We start from the raw sequence: 16,460 nt of genomic DNA on the forward strand, positions 1-16,460 counted from the left end.
ATGGATTTCAGTAAGGTATTTGATAAGGTTCCCCATGCAAGGAGGCATGGGATTCAAGGAGACCTTGCTTTGAGGATCCAGAATTGGCTTGCCTCCAGAAGGCAGAGGGTGGTTGTAGATGGTTTGTATTCTGCATGGTGACCAGTGGTGTTCCGCAGGGATCTGTTCTAGGACCCCTCCTCTTTGTGATTTTTATAAATGACCTGGATGAGGAAGTAGAAGGGTGAGTTAGTAAGTTTGCTGATGACACAAAGGTTGGGGTTGTTGTGGATAGTCTGGTGGGTTGTCAGAGGTTATAGCAGGACTTCGATAGGATGCAGAACTGGGCTGAGAAGTGGCAGATGGACTTTAACCCAGATAAGTGTGAAGTGGTTCATTTTGGTAGGTCCAATTTGAAGCCAGAATGTAATATAAATGGTAAGACTCCAGGCAGTGTGGAGATCTTTGGGTCCATGTCAATAGGATACTCAAGGCCGCTGTGCAGGTTGACAGCGTTGTTAAAGAGGCGTATGGTGTTAGCATTCACCAACCATGGGATTGAGTTCAAGAGCCGTGAGATAATGTTAGTTATACAAGACCCTGGTCAGACCCCACTTGGAGTACTGTGTTCAGTTCTGGTCACCTCACTACAGGAAGGATGTGGATACTGTAGAGAGAGTGCAGAGGAGATTTACAAGGATGTTGCCTGGATTGGAGGACGTACTTTATGAGAATAATTTGAGTGTACTTGGCCTTTTCTCCTCGGAGCAACAGAAGATGAGAGGTGAACTGATACACGTACATAAGATGATGAGGCACATTGTTCATGTGGATAGCCAGAGGCTTTTTCCCAAGGCTGAAGCGGCTAACATGAGGGGGCATAATTTTAAGGTGCTTGGAAATGGGTACCAAGTGGATGTCAGGGTTAAGCTTTTCACACACAGTGGTGAGTGCGTGCAATGCACTGCCGGTGGTGGTGGAGGAAGCGGATACAACAGGGGCTTTTAAGAGCTTCTTAGGTAGGTACATGGAGGGAACTTCCGGTAGCGCTCATGGAGTGAAGTCGCGTTCTTGACTCGCTCCATTACCTCTGAGTTTTTTCTCTCTATGGTCAGCTATACTTTAATTAACTATTAAGGCATCAATTTTTACAATACTTTGAATTAAACTGAATTCTCTGACAATTGGATGATACTGAGATCGGCTATGTCTAAGAACGGGAAAGACGGCAAGGATGGTAAACCTCCGGTTAAACCGAAAGCTACGGATCTCCCTCCGACTGAATCACCGGTGACTTTGAAAGCGATATCGGAGTTAATTCAGAGGGAAATTTCAACCTCTGTTAGGGAGATGATTCGTACAGAAATTATGGGCTTTGTTAAAGACCTGATTCATACGGAAATCTCAACTAAGTTCCAGAAAATTGCCGATTTAATTGATAAGATGCAAACATGTATTGCGGAACATCAGTCGGCTATATCTGATCTTCAAAAATCCGCGCAACAAAGTGAGCTTAAGATGGGGAAAGTCGAAGAAACAATTAATGTAATGAAGAAGAAACTTGACTTTTTGACTTTTAAAAACTCTGACTTGGAATCTAGAATGCGACGGCAGAATTTACGAATGATTGGCGTCAGGGAAGCCGTGGAAGCTAACAACCCTATGAAATATTTCTCCCAACTTTTAAAAGATGCATTCCCTACTGTATTTCCTGACCAACCACCGCTACTGGATCGTGTTCACAGAATCCCATCATACTCGTCTAGGTCAGATAGACCTAGGCATGTTATCTTACGTTTTCATTACTTTCAAGACAAGGAGAGACTGTTTCGATTCGCTCGATCTAAAGGTTTCATTGATTTTTCGGATCTTAAGTTCCGATTCGTGGAAGATTTCAGTAAACCAATCTGGGACCAACGGGTCCGTTACAGATCCGTGATGTCGGAATTCTATAAGATGGATTTAAGACCAGCGCTGCTGTACCCTGCACGTCTAAGGATTCGCATGTTAGATGGAGCCCTTCGTTTTTTTGATTCTCTATCGGATGCCCAGAGTTATCTGGATCAACTTTCATCTTCAACATCTTAATTGCCTTTTTTTAATTTTCTCCGTTGATCGGAGGCTGTGAATTGGTTGGTTTTAACTTTTCTGTGCCCTATTTGGGCAGAAAAGTTTACTTTCGATTTCTTAATATGGCTGCTAAACTTTCTTTTTAACTGCGTCATTTCTTTCTTTTCCCAGGGGATTCTGGGTGGTTACTTCCCTTTTGTCATCTTACGTATTTCCTGTGCGGCCTTAAATTTTGTAGTTTTTTTTTAAATTTTATTCTGTTTTGCTTTTTATAATCATTTTATGTTAATAATCCTATTTTTTTTGTTGCTGTGTCTATTCATGAGTTTGAGGTTTATTGTGGTTTTTTTTTAATATATACTTTCCGGCTTTTGTTCTGTTCTGTGTGTATTTTAATTGAGCTAACTTTTTTTTACTTATTTTTTTACTGTTTTACAATTAGCTGATCCTTTTCATATTTATACCTTTTTTTTAGGGAGCGTATACCGGAAGTCATGGGGGTAGTTTTAGCGCTTGCTTCTTTCTGGCGGGTCTGCTTTAGATTTCGCCTTGGGGTCTTGGGGTGGGGGGTGGTGGGAGGGGCTTCACGTTTTAGTTTGTTTCTCTTTGGGCTATATACATTATTGAAGTATTGGTTGCGTCCTTTTCCCTGGTATCTTTTGTATGTTCTGTTTCCTCTCCGGGTTTGTGGGTCGCGCCTATTGTCAATCCTCCTTGTTATGGGTTGACTTTAGGATTTATGGAGTCTATTATTAATTTTGTCTCCTGGAATACTAATGGTCTTAATCATCCTATTAAAAGGAAAAAAGTTTTTAAAGTGTTCCGGAGACTTAAAGCACAAATTTTATTTTTACAAGAGACCCATGTACGGAGGGGGGACAGACTACGTTTTTTCAAATTCTGGAAGGGACAACAATTTCATTCGAACTCCAATGCTAAGATTCGAGGCGTCTCTATTTTTATAGACTCCTCAGTTACTTTTATACAACAGGATATTATCTCTGATCCGAATGGTAGATTTTTATTGGTTAGTGGTTTACTATTTAATAAAAAAGTAGTTTTGGTTAATGTTTATGCTCCTAATATGGATTGTCCGGAATTTTATAAATCATTGTTTGATCAGTTTCCGAATTTGAACGAGTTTTCATTGATTTGGGGCGGAGATCTTAATACCTGTTTATCTCCAGCTTTGGACCGTTCGGCTCCTTTACGGACTTTACCTAATAAATCTGCAAATTTGATTAATTTTTTCCTTTCTGATTCTGGGTTGACGGACATTTGGCGTTTTCTGCATCCTCAGGAAAAAGATTTTTCCTTTTTTTCACATGTTCATCATTCCTATTCAAGAATTGATTATTTTTTCATTGATTCTCGTCTCATTCCTTCAGTGATTAAATGTGATTATGATTCTATAACCATTTCGGATCATGCTCCACTTAAGCTTTCTATTAAAATTATGGCCAATATACCAAACAATAGACAATGGCGTTTTAATTCGCTGTTGCTTCAGGACTCGGACTTTGTTAATTTTATGAATGAACAGATTGAGCTTTTTTTTACAATTAACCATACAGAAGATATTTCGGTTAACACTCTTTGGGACACTTTTAAAGCCTATATTCGGGGTCAGATTATTTCGTATTCCGTTGCTTTGAGGAAGAAACAGAAGCAGGAGGAGATGGCAATTGTGGACAAGATTAAAGAAATTGATAAGAAATATGTTATGGCTCCTTCTGAGGAGCTATACAAACAAAGAACTGAACTTCAAATGGAACACAGTTTACTACTCTCGTCCTCGATTGTAAACCAATTAAAGAAAACAAGAAGTGATTTTTATGTTCACAGTGATAAAATTGGCAAGCTGCTGGCTAATCAATTGAAATCTAATTATGTTAAATCTCAAATCAATCAGATTTATAACCAAAATGATCGATTGATATTGGATCATGTGGGGATTAATCAAACCTTTTGTGATTTTTATTCTTCTTTATATCAATCAGAGTCTCCTCGAGATTCTAAATATATGAATGATTTTTTAGATAAGTTAGACTTCCCTCAGATTTCACAGGATATGTCTTCTTTATTAGATACTTCCATTACAATGGATGAGATTAAGAATGTTATTTTTTCTATGAATCTGGGGAAAGCTCCTGGCCCTGATGGGTTTACCGTTGAATTTTATAAATGTTTTGCTTCTTTATTGATTCCTTGGCTCTATAAGGTTTTTGAGGCTTCTTTGAAACTTGGTAAACTTCCGGAATCTTTTAATAGAGCATCAATTTCTTTAATACTAAAGAAGGATAAAGACCCTGCTCAATGTGCATCTTATAGACCAATATCTTTATTAAATGTTGATTCTAAAGTTTTTTCTAAGTTATTAGCAAATAGACTAGAAAAAGTACTTCCTTCTATTATTTCGGAAGACCAAACGGGTTTTATTAAAGGTCGTTACTCTTTTTATAATATTCGTACATTGTTAAATATCGTTTATACTCCCTCACAAAATGTTCCTGAGTGTGTTATTTCTTTAGATGCCGAGAAAGCTTTTGATAGAGTAGAATGGCCTTATTTATTTAAGGTGCTTGAAATGTTTAATTTTAGCTTGAAATTTATATCCTGGATTAAACTGTTATATCACTCCCCTGTAGCCTCGGTTCGTACTAACTCCTTAAACTCACCTTTTTTTCCTCTCTTTCGTGGTACTCGACAAGGCTGTCCTCTTAGTCCCCTATTATTTGATATTGCATTAGAACCTCTTGCAATTGCTATTCGAGAATCTTCAAATATTACTGGGATAACTCGGGGATTAAAGTCCCATAAATTATCACTCTATGCTGATGATTTACTTTTATATATTTCTAATCCTGAGAGATCCATTCCTGCTGTTTTAGAGTTATTAGCACAATTTGGTCTTTTCTCAGGTTATAAATTAAATCTTAGTAAGAGTGAACTTTTTCCGATTAATAAACATCTTCCCTTATATTATAAATTTCCATTTAAATTGATTAATAATTACTTTTCATATCTTGGGATTAAAATTACTTGTAAACATAAAGATTTATTTAAGACTAACTTTTTATCATTAATAGACCATATTACTCAACTTTCATCTAAATGGTTTCCCTTATATTTAACTTTGATTGGTCGTATTAATGCAGTTAAGATGTTTTTTTTGCCAAAATTTTTATATGTGTTTCAGGCATTACCAATTTTCGTTCCTAAATCTTTTTTTGATAAAGTTGACTCTAAAATTTCTTCATTTATTTGGCAGAATAAGAATCCGAGACTGGGTAAAATACATTTACAGAAAGCTAAGAGAGATGGAGGTTTAGCATTACCTAACTTTAGATTTTATTATTGGGCTATTAATATTCGACATATGAAATTTTGGTTACTTGACCGGGACATACTATCTATTCCTAAATGGGTAGCATTGGAATTACAATCTGTTCAGGGTTATACACTTGGTTCTATTTTAGGTTCCTCTCTTCCTTTTGATTCGAAACGCCTTAAGCAGGTCTCTAACCCGATAGTTAAATATGCTTTGCGCATTTGGTTTCAATTCAGAAAATTTTTTGATCTTAATCAATTCGGGTTAGCGATTCCTATTTTAGGTAACATATTTTTTCCTCCCTCTTTTACGGATCGCGCTTTTCAAACTTGGAAGACTAAGGGTATTTTACGGTTTTTGGATTTATTTTTAGATGGTTCCCTTATGTCTTTTGAACAATTATCTAATAAATATAACTTATCAAGAATACATTTTTTTAGATATTTACAAGTTAGAAATTTCCTAAGTACTATACTTTCTTCCTTTCCAATGCTTCCTCCTATATATATTTTAGATTCGATAATTAACCTTAATCCATGTCAGAAAGGTGCATCGGCTATGATTTATAATATTATTATGAAACTTAGGAAAGCTCCATTTGATAAGATTAGGGTAGATTGGGAACAGGAATTGGGGCTTACCATTTCTGTGGATGATTGGGGGCAGATTTTACAATTAGTTAATACTTCCTCTATTTGTGCTAAACATTCCCTAATTCAATTTAAAGTGGTTCATAGAGCACATATGTCCAAAGATAAGTTAGCGCGTTTTTACTCGCATATTAATCCTTTCTGTGATAGATGTTCGGGGCAGATAGCCTCTTTAACTCATATGTTTTGGTCTTGCCCTACTTTGGAAACTTTTTGGAGAGATATTTTCAATATTATTTCTAAGGTATTAAATATAGATATCTCTCCTCACCCTATTACTGCTATCTTTGGACTACCTAAAATTTCTAGTAATCTTTCCCCTTCAGCCCGTAGAATGATTGCATTTCTTACTTTAATGGCGAAAAGATGTATTTTACAACATTGGAAAGAGCTTAATGCTCCAACTACCTTTTTTTGGTTTTCTCAGACGATTTTATGTTTGAATCTGGAGAAAATTAGAAGTAATCTTTATGATTCTTCATTTAAATTTGAACAGATTTGGGGACCTTTTATTCGATATTTTCATTTAATGTAATATTTACCCTTCTTGTTTTTTTTTCACTGTTTTAATGGAGGTCGGGATTGAGGACGTGATTTTAAGTTTAACTCTGTTTGGTTTCAAGTTAGCCCATTGCTTTGCTTTGCTTTTAGTTAGTTGCACGGTGGGTTTTTTTTTGGGGGTTTTTTTTTCTTTTTTTTTCCATTGATATATATAAAATCTAGTATACTATTATGTTATCTTGCTTTCTTATGCTTAAATTACATTGTTTGTAGTATTTTCTTTTTGGTATTGTTATCTTTTGGAATTTTATTATACTTTAACATTGTATTAATGTTTATATGGCTTACCTTTTTTGTATACTTACTCAATAAAAAGATTTAAAAAGAAAGAAAGATAGGTACATGGAGCTCAGAAAAATAGACGGCTATGTGCTATGGAAATTCTCAGCAGTCTGTAGAGTAGGTTACATGGTCGGCACAACATTATGGGCTGAAAGGGCTGTAATATGCTGTAAATTTCTGTGTTCTATTTTCTATTGTGACTGAGCCTGAAGAGAGGATTTAGCAGGGTAATTCACTTGAGTTATGGAAGATGTAACGCGTGACTTTGGTCAGGAAATTAATTATTTTATAAGGAAAACTACACTTTCCTCCTCTGCAATCTTCCAAAATAATCTGTATAGACATTTGATGTTCAAAAGAAGCTAGATGTCATAGTTCTTGAGGGTATTATCAGATACACAACTAATGGCACTTAGGTATATTCAGTACACTTAATGCAAGTTATCATGCCACTGTGATTTAATGCCAACACTGTATTGTACTCTCAATCACTTAACCTAATTTAAATCTCATAAACACAACAATTTTATATTCTCTCGTAAACACAACAGTTTTATATTCTCTGTAAAGGTGTCTCCCCTTATGCCCATCATCCCACAAGTCTTGCATAAGCCCTTCATTCTTAAAAGTACCAGCCCCTTGGCCTCTGATTTGCTAAGTGGAAGGTCTATATCCACTGTTGAGCCTTTCACAGCATTTTTTTTTGTTAAACAATCAACCTGCTCATTGCCTTAGAACATCTCTATGTGCAGGGACCCACAAGAAAAAGACATGTAACCCCATGCTTTGATTATGAAATAATGTTTGATGAGCTTCCAACAGTAAACCTGACCTACTGCTAGAATGACAAAACAGAAAAGGAACCTGAACAAATTACAACTTTGCAAGGACAAATTTCCTCCACCCACTGTAAGCCTAAAATGATGGCGACCAGTTCTGCAATATGTACTGATAAATGTTAGTAAGTCTTTTAATCATTACCTGTAATTCAGACACAAAAATAGCCACAGCAACATTTCCAGTTAAGTTGCTTTTTCACGAACATAAGAAAATTTACAGGTGCTGGAAATCCAAAGCAACACACATAGTGCTGGAGGAACGCAGCAGGCCAGGCAGCATCAGTGGAAAAGAATAAACAGTCAACATTTCAGGCTGAGACCCTTCATCACCACTGGAGAAAAGATGAAAAGTCAGATTATGAAGGTGGGAGAGGGAAGGAGGAAGTACAAGGTGGTAAGTGATAGGTGAAATTGGGAGGGGGCAAGGGGTGAAGAAAAGACCTGGGAAGTTGATTAGTGAAAGAGATGAGGGCTGGAGGAGGGGGAGGAATGATAGGAGAGGGTAGAAGACAATAAAAGAAGGGGATGGAGCAGCAGAGGGAGGTGATGGACAGGTAAGGAGATAAGGTGAGAGAGTAAGTGGGAATGGTGAAGGAGAAGAGAGGGCAATTACTGAAAGTTTGAGAAATCGCTGTTTATGCCATCAGGTTGAGGCTTCCCGGATGGAATATAAGGTGTTGCTCCTCCAACTTGAGTGTGGCCTCAATGTGGCAGTAGAGGTCGTGGACTGGCATGCGCGAACTCTTCCTACACTACATCGACAACTGCATTGATACTGCTTCCTGCACCCATGTTGAGTTCATCGACTTCATCAACTTTGCCCCCAACTTTTACCCACCCTCAATTTTACTTTGTCCATTTCTGACACTTACCTCCCCTTTCTCAATCTCTGTCTCTCTGGAGACAGTCTAGCTACTGATATCTTTTATAAACCCACTGATTCTCACAGCTACCTGGACTATACCTCTTCTCACCCTGGCACTTGTGAAAATGTCATCCCCTTCCCTCAGTTCCTCTGTCTCCACCACATTTGTTCTCAGGATGAGATTTTTCTCTCTAGAACTAATGAGATGTCCTCTTCTAAGAGAGGGGCTTCCCTTTCTCCACCATCAACACTGTCCTCGCCCACATCTCTTCCATATTGCGCATGTCTGCCCTCACCCCATTCTCCCATCGCTGCACCAGGGATAGGATTCCTCTTGTCCTCACCTACTACCTCACTAACCTCCATGTCCAGCACATAATTCTGCATAACCTCCGCCATCTCCTACAGGTGGGATTCTACCACCAAGCACTTCTCTCTTCCCCCTGCATTCACTCTCTGCTTTCCACAGGGATTGCTCCCTATTTGACTCATAAAATTTAATTTAAGTTATTGGAAAAAACCAAGGTGGGATTACCGAGACAGTTACTGTGGGACACATTGCAAATCCAACAAACTCGTATTCCTAGTGTGATAAGAACCCAGTCACCCAAAACTAAAACTACTCTTGTTGTGATGTTCCCAACAGACCTCCAACACCTTTAACAGAATGATAATTTCTTTGCTCCCTCAAATTAACCCAGTATGTTAACAGCAGCCTCAGCCTCCATAATTGTAAGGGTAATTGTCCCATTTCAGTTAGTAAAGCTGAAATTGGGGCCAACCTTATTGCATTACAACGCCATCTTAAGCCTGTGCTTGTATCATATCCAAACATTTTAAAGTTGACAGTGAAGCTAATCTGTAAGCCACATAGCCATTATCAACACACATCAAAGTTGCTGGTGAACGCAGCAGGCCAGGCAGCATCTATAGGAAGAGGTACAGTCAACGTTTCAGGCCAAGACCCTTCGTCAGGACTAACTGAAGGAAGAGCTAGTAAGAGATTTGAAAATGGGAGGGGGAGGGGGAGATCCAAAATGATAGGAGAAGACAGGAGGGGGAGGGATGGAGCCAAGAGCTGGACAGGTGATTGGCAAAAGGGATATGAGAGGATCATGGGACAGGAGATCCGGGGAGAAAGATGGGGGGGCGGGGGTGAACCCAGAGGATGGGCAAGGGGTATAGTCAGAGGGACAGAGGGAGAAAAAGGAGAGTGAGAGAAAGAATGTGTGTATAAAAATAAATAATGGATGGGGTACGAGGGGGGAGGTGGGGCATTAGCGGAAGTTAGAGAAGTCGATGTTCATGCCATCAGGTTGGAGGCTACCCAGACGGAATATAAGGTGTTGTTCCTCCAACCTGAGTGTGGCTTCATCTTTACAGTAGAGGAGGCTGTGGATAGACATGTCAGAATGGGAATGGGATGTGGAATTAAAGTGTGTGGCCACTGGGAGATCCTGCTTTCTCTGGCTCTGTCCGCCACTCCTAATTTCCATAATTTAATCAAAAGTCCTTCTTTCCATAACATATCATAACTTTTTCAGTATCAAAAAATACTGCTGTTTCAACTTCGTTATTTACCTGTGCTTTCCTAATATCTTACAAACATAGAACTGAATTGAATGTCATTCTCCCCTTCCGAAAACCACTCTGATAAAATGCTTTGTCATCTCTCTTTTCTAACATGTAATTTGAATGCTCTTACCAGATGTTCTATAAATTTACATAAATTAGTTAATAATGATATAGGCCTATAGCTAGAAGGATTCCCAGGTCTTAGAATAGGCACTACTACTATTGCCATTTTCCACGAGGAAGGAAGAAGGCCTAACTTTCAAATATGCTTCAAAAAATTCTATCATCTCGAGAGTTATCAGTCATGTGTTTAATCATACAATAACATATATAATCTTTTCCTGGTGACATCTGACCTGCATTAATAATAGCCTTCTTAAATTCACACAAAGAAAACTCTACATTAGTATATTATTGTTGCAATAGCAGGCTTCCAGCACATCAGGATATTCACTTAGAACCTTATCCCTACATTGTTTGACCTCTTCACTTAAATTATCTTGATTATGAATTGCAGCAAATGACCTAGACAGTAAGGAATGTTGTTATCCTTACAAATTCTCCCTATATTTTCTTAATCATTCCCCTGCATCTCCAAGTTTCATATCCCTTCCAAAAATTATCACAATATGACCACTGGTAAAACCTCTTTTGCAACCTTCACCAGTTTCCTCACCATGGCCTGTGCCCTTTTATGCTTAATAAGCTCACTTGGAGAGTGGTACTTATTAACTCATTTCCAACTTAATCACCTGCAGCCTATTTAAACCCAGCTGTCATCCATAGTCCTTTGTCAACTCATCAAATCAGCCAACCTCAACCGGTTGCTCCTAGCCTCCAGTTACCTTGTTGTCTTGTCGTGTTAAGTTTTTTTTTGTAGCCCTTCATGGCTTGTTATTTTGTAGTTTATTAGTAAAATATTGTTTACTGCTAATTCCTTTCCACTGCTCTGCTTTTATGTCAAACCTCCTCTATATTTCCTACACTGATACCCTATCTTGAGCTATCTAAAAGCAGGAATAACCCTGTATTTTACCTAACCTCCCTCATTCATGAGTGATATTGAAATAATTCATCAACTTTTATTTAGATTAGTTGCCACTGATTTCCACATGATGTTGTTACAATTAAATAATTGTTTGCTACTCAGTTTTTTAAAATAATGTTTATGAGATGGGTCGTGCCAAGTACAGAAGTACCTCTTGATGACTTTGCAATTAAAAAACTTATCTCCGACGTTGTTGCATTTGAAGCAGTACCTTTGGAATACTGCATTACTTGCAGAATGAGTGGACGTCAAACAAACCACATCATTATAGGATGATTATGATGCAATTTTCCCATTAGAATTTTTTGTTTGAATGGTACAGTCGGACCTCCTTATCCGTGAGTTCCGCATGTGCGAATTCAACCAACCGCGAATGGAGAAAACCCTGAAGTGTTCTTCCGGCACTTGCTGTTCGATCATGTACAGACTTTTTTTTTCTTGTCATTATTCCCTGAACAATGCAGTATAACGACTATTTTACGTAGCATTTACATTGTATTAGGTATTATAAATAATCTAGAGATGATTTAAAGTATACAGGAGGATGTGCGTAGGTTATCGTGGATTGGGATGGTAAAAAACCGGAAGTTCTCTTACTGAGTAAGTCGGAACAGGTACATCCAGTATTATTTAGCATCAGTTAGTCAAACGTTTGTCTTGGTATATAGTATATATTTTACCTTTCAATGCATATAAAATACTTAAGAAATGTATGTTTCAGTGCCGGGCTGGAGTTCAATCCAGCGACAGAGCGCTCCCGAGCGCGCTGTCCATCCCTGCTGGGTTGATGTGCAGGATCAAAAACCCAAAACCCAATAATTAAACCACTGTGTTGCTTAGTAATAATTGTAGCTCTAATCGGGCAGCGCCGTTCTAATTTTAACCCTTAAATTTGTTCCGATTGTTGACTGACTGTAGCCTAACGCTTTTCCAATGACCGATGGCCTTTCACCTCTTTCCAATCACTTTATTATTTCCACTTTATTTTAAATCACAAATGTGATTATTTTTGTGAACAGAAACACTGTGGATTCAGAGCTCCGCCACCAGGTCCTAATGCCCACTGCACTGACACAGGTTAAATATGGTCCGGAGTTCTGCTGGGTCCTAAGGTCCATGCTTTGAAACAGGTTGAATAAGGGAATTGAGCCTCCGTGTTTTTTGATATTCGCGAGGGGTCCTGGAACCAATCCCTAGTAGATAAGGAGGGCTGACTGTATATGGTGTCTTTGCTTCAGGAAAAGGATACTGTGCGAAATATGCCATTTGTTGTAGCTGCGTTAAGGTTTAGTTTTGAATTTGGTTGTGGAGGCAAATTTAAAGTAATGCTGTTATGAACTTGCTTGTTATAAGCAGAAGGAAGTACTTCAGTCCATTGTTGGCTTCAGCAAAGCACCTGGGGAAAATCCACATGGTCAGAGAGAGAATATGCATACTCCCACAGACGGCAACTGAGGTTGCTGATGCAGTGAAGGAGCAGCACCAGCTGTGGTGTCACCCTGCTGCCCTCAAGTACTGTATTGGCTTCCCATTGAGATACAACAACCAGAAATCATATTAGTTAATAGACAACACAACTTTGGGATGCTGACTGCATCAGAGACAACCAATTTAACTTAGTTTTGCATTGTGATTCCTGGACCTATTTGTATTTCTCTCTTTAGGTTATTCATACGCAGAAGTTGCCGACACAAACTTTTTTCATTTTATTACAGCTTTTCATGTGTTTCATGTGGACTATTCTTCAAGTGGTTATTATCTTTATGTATTATGACCTTCCATTAGTCCCCAAGCACAACTTTAAAAGAACAATTGTTTCAACTGAAGAGGAGCAGGAACCATTGATTGGTGATGTGAATCATGCAATAGCAGATAGCAACTGGTGTGGTGCTACTAATGAAGATGAAACGCATGTTTTGCCAGCAAATGAAATAGATGTTGAAAGTAACACAGCAGATGAATATCGCTATATTCCTAATGGTCACATTGAAGATTATAAAGCAAATAATAATCCATTTCACAATTTTAGTGTCATTAAAGGTAGGTACCATACTTTTTTAATCTATACAAAACAATCCATTGGTGTCTGTTTACCCCATTAAACATAAACATGACATTTTATTGATATTTGACAAAATATGGTTATAAAATACAGTTGATTTCTAAATTGCATGTGTTGTGCACTATCTATATTTATTTATTATCAATTAAGGTTCAAAAATTATTTGAATCGAATTTTCTCTCTAAAAGTCTGATTCCTTATTCATGTTGAGACTTTTCCAAGGTGTTAAGACTACATTATGGGTCATTCTGGTGCTGTTTATAAAAATTCAAGAAAATAATCTTTAGTTGCAATGTGTACCGAATTTTGGTTTTCCTGTTTAAAACTTGGTTGTTTCCGTTTCAACACAATGCTATTCTTTTGAATTTTTATAAGTTCGTATAGCTGCTGTTATTTAGCATAGTAGAACCAATTTAAATGGCTTGCTGTTAAACAGATTTACCATATACAGCTGCAAGGGAGCATTACCACACAGTGAATGAATATCACAATGATAAAAGTTGGATGGAACAATGCTTATGTCATTCATATAACCACAGAAACAGGCCATCTCGGCCCTTCTAGTCCGTGCCGAACGCTTACTCTCACCTAGTCCCTCCGACCTACACTCAGCCCATAACCCTCCATTCCTTTCCTGTCCATATAGCTATCCAATTTTACTTTAAATGACAATATCGAACCTGCCTGTACCACTTCTACTGGAAGCTCGTTCCACACAGCTGCCACTCTCTGAGTAAAGAAGTTCCCCCTCGTGTTACCCCTAAACTTTTGCCCCCTAACTCTCAACTCATGTCCTCTTGTTTGAATCTCCCCTACTCTCAATGGAAAAAGCCTATCCACGTCAACTCTATCTATCCCCCTCATAAGTTAATACCTCTGTCAAGTCCCCCCTCAACCTTCTATGCTCCAAAGAATAAAGACCCAACTTGTTCAACCTTTCTCTGTAACTCAGGTGCTGAAACCCAGGTAACATTCTAATAAAGCTTCTCTGTACTCTCTCTATTTTGTTGACATCTTTCTTATAATTCGGTGACCAGTACTGTATAGAATACTCCAAATCTGGCCTTACCAATCCCTTGTACAATTTTAACATTACATCCCAACTACTATACTCAATGCTCTGATTTATAAAGGCCAGCATACCAAAAGCTTTCTTCACCACCCTATCCACATGAGATTCCACCTTCAACGAACTGTGCACCATTATTCCTAGATCCCTCTGTTCAACTGCATTTTTCAATGCCCTACCGTTTACCATGTGTGTCCTATTTTGATTAGTCCTACCAAAATGTAGCACCTCACGCTTATCAGCATTAAATTCCATCTGCTATCTTTCAGCCCACTCTTCTAACTGGCCTAAATCTCTCTGCAAGCTTTGAAAACCTACTTCATTATCCACAATGCCACTATCGTATTATCATCTGAATACTTACTAATCCAATTTACCACCCCATCATCCAGATCATTAATGTATATGACAAACAACATTGGACCCAGTACAGATCCCTGAGGCACGCCACTAGTCACCGGCCTCCAACCTGGCAAACAGTTATCCACCGCTATTCTCTGGCGTCCCCCATCCAACCACTGTTGAATCCATTTTACTACTTCAATATTAATACCTAACGATTGAACCTTCCTAACTAACCTTCCGTGTGGAACCTTGTCAAAGGCCTTACTGAAGTCCATATAGACAACATCCACCGCTTTACCCTCGTCAACTTTCCCAGTAACCTCTTCAGAAAATTCAATAAGATTTGTCAAATATGACCTTCCACGCACAAATCCACGTTGACTGTTCCTAATCAGACCCTGTCTATCCAGATAATTATATATACCATCTCTAAGAATACTTTCCATCAATTTACCCACCACTGACGTCAAACTCACAGGCCGATAATTGCTAGTTTGACTCTTAGAACCCTTTTTAAACAATGGAACAACATGAGCAATACGCCAATCCTCTGGCACCATCCCCGTTTCTAATGACATTTGAAATATTTCTGTCAGAGTCCCTGCTATTTCTACATTAACTTCCTTCAAGGTCCTAGGGAATATCCTGTCAGGACCCGGAGACTTATCCACTTTTATATTCCTTAAAATCGCCAATACTTCCTCTTCTTTAATCATCATAGTTTCCATAACTTCCCTACCTGTTTCCCTTACACAATTCAATATCCTTCTCCTTAGTGAATACCGAAGAAAAGAAATTGTTCAAAATCTCCCCCATCTCTTTTGGTTCCACACATAGCTGTACACTCTGATTCTCTAAGGGACCAATTTTATCCCTCACTGTGCTTTTGCTATTAATATAACTGTAGAAACCCTTCGAATTTATTTTCACCTTACTTGCCAAAGCAACCTCGTATCTTCTTTTAGCTTTTCTAATTTCTTTCTTAAGATTCTTTTTACATTCTTCATATTCCTCGAGTACCTCATTTACTCCGTGCTACCTATATTTATTGTAGATATCTCTCTTTTTCTGAACCAAATTTCCAATATCCCTTGAAAACCATTGCTCTCTCAAACTTTTAGCCTTTCCTTTCAACCTAACCGGAGCATAAAGATTCTGTACCCTCAAAGTCTTACCTTTAAATGACCTCCATTTCTCTATGACATCCTTCCTATAAAACAAATTGTCCCAATCCACTCCTTCTAAATCCTTTTGCATCTCCTCAAAGTTAGCCTTTCTCCAATCAAAAATCTCAACCCTGGGTCCAGACCTATCCTTCTCCATAATTATATTGAAACTAAAGGCATTGTGATCACTGGACCTGAAGTGCTCCCCAACACATACCTCTGTCACCTGACCTATCTCATTCCCTAACAGGAGATCCAACGCTGCCCCTTCTCTAGTTGCTACCTCTATGTATTGCTGCAAAAAACTATCCTGCACACATTTTACAAACTCCAAACCATCCAGCCCTTTTACAGTATGGGCTTCCCAGTCTATGTGTGGAAAATTAAAATCTCCTACAATCACAACCTTGTGCTTACTACAGATATCTGCTATCTCCTTACATATTTGCTCCTCCAATTCTCGCTCCCCATTAGGTGGTCTATAATACACCCCTATAAATGTTACTACACCTTTCCCATTCCTCAATTCCACCCAAATAGCCTCCCTAGACAAGCCCTCTAATCTATCCTGCCAGAGCACTGCTGAAATATTTTCTCTGATAAGCAATGCAACACCTC

General features: G+C 38.4%; 1 protein-coding gene across 3 annotated transcripts in view; it reads left to right on the plus strand.

The window, feature by feature from the left end:
• The window catches only part of mfsd8l1 (major facilitator superfamily domain containing 8-like 1), a 99,866-nt gene that overhangs the window by 35,340 nt on the left and 48,066 nt on the right, over positions 1-16,460 (plus strand). For all 3 annotated transcript variants that reach the window (XM_063045737.1, XM_063045738.1, XM_063045739.1), the window contains exon 6: positions 12,916-13,240. In XM_063045737.1, coding sequence (XP_062901807.1) covers positions 12,916-13,240 — 325 coding nt within the window. The remainder of the gene's footprint in view (positions 1-12,915; positions 13,241-16,460) is intronic.

Source organism: Mobula hypostoma, chromosome 4 (assembly GCF_963921235.1).
Source record: "Mobula hypostoma chromosome 4, sMobHyp1.1, whole genome shotgun sequence".
NCBI lineage: Eukaryota > Metazoa > Chordata > Chondrichthyes > Myliobatiformes > Myliobatidae > Mobula > Mobula hypostoma.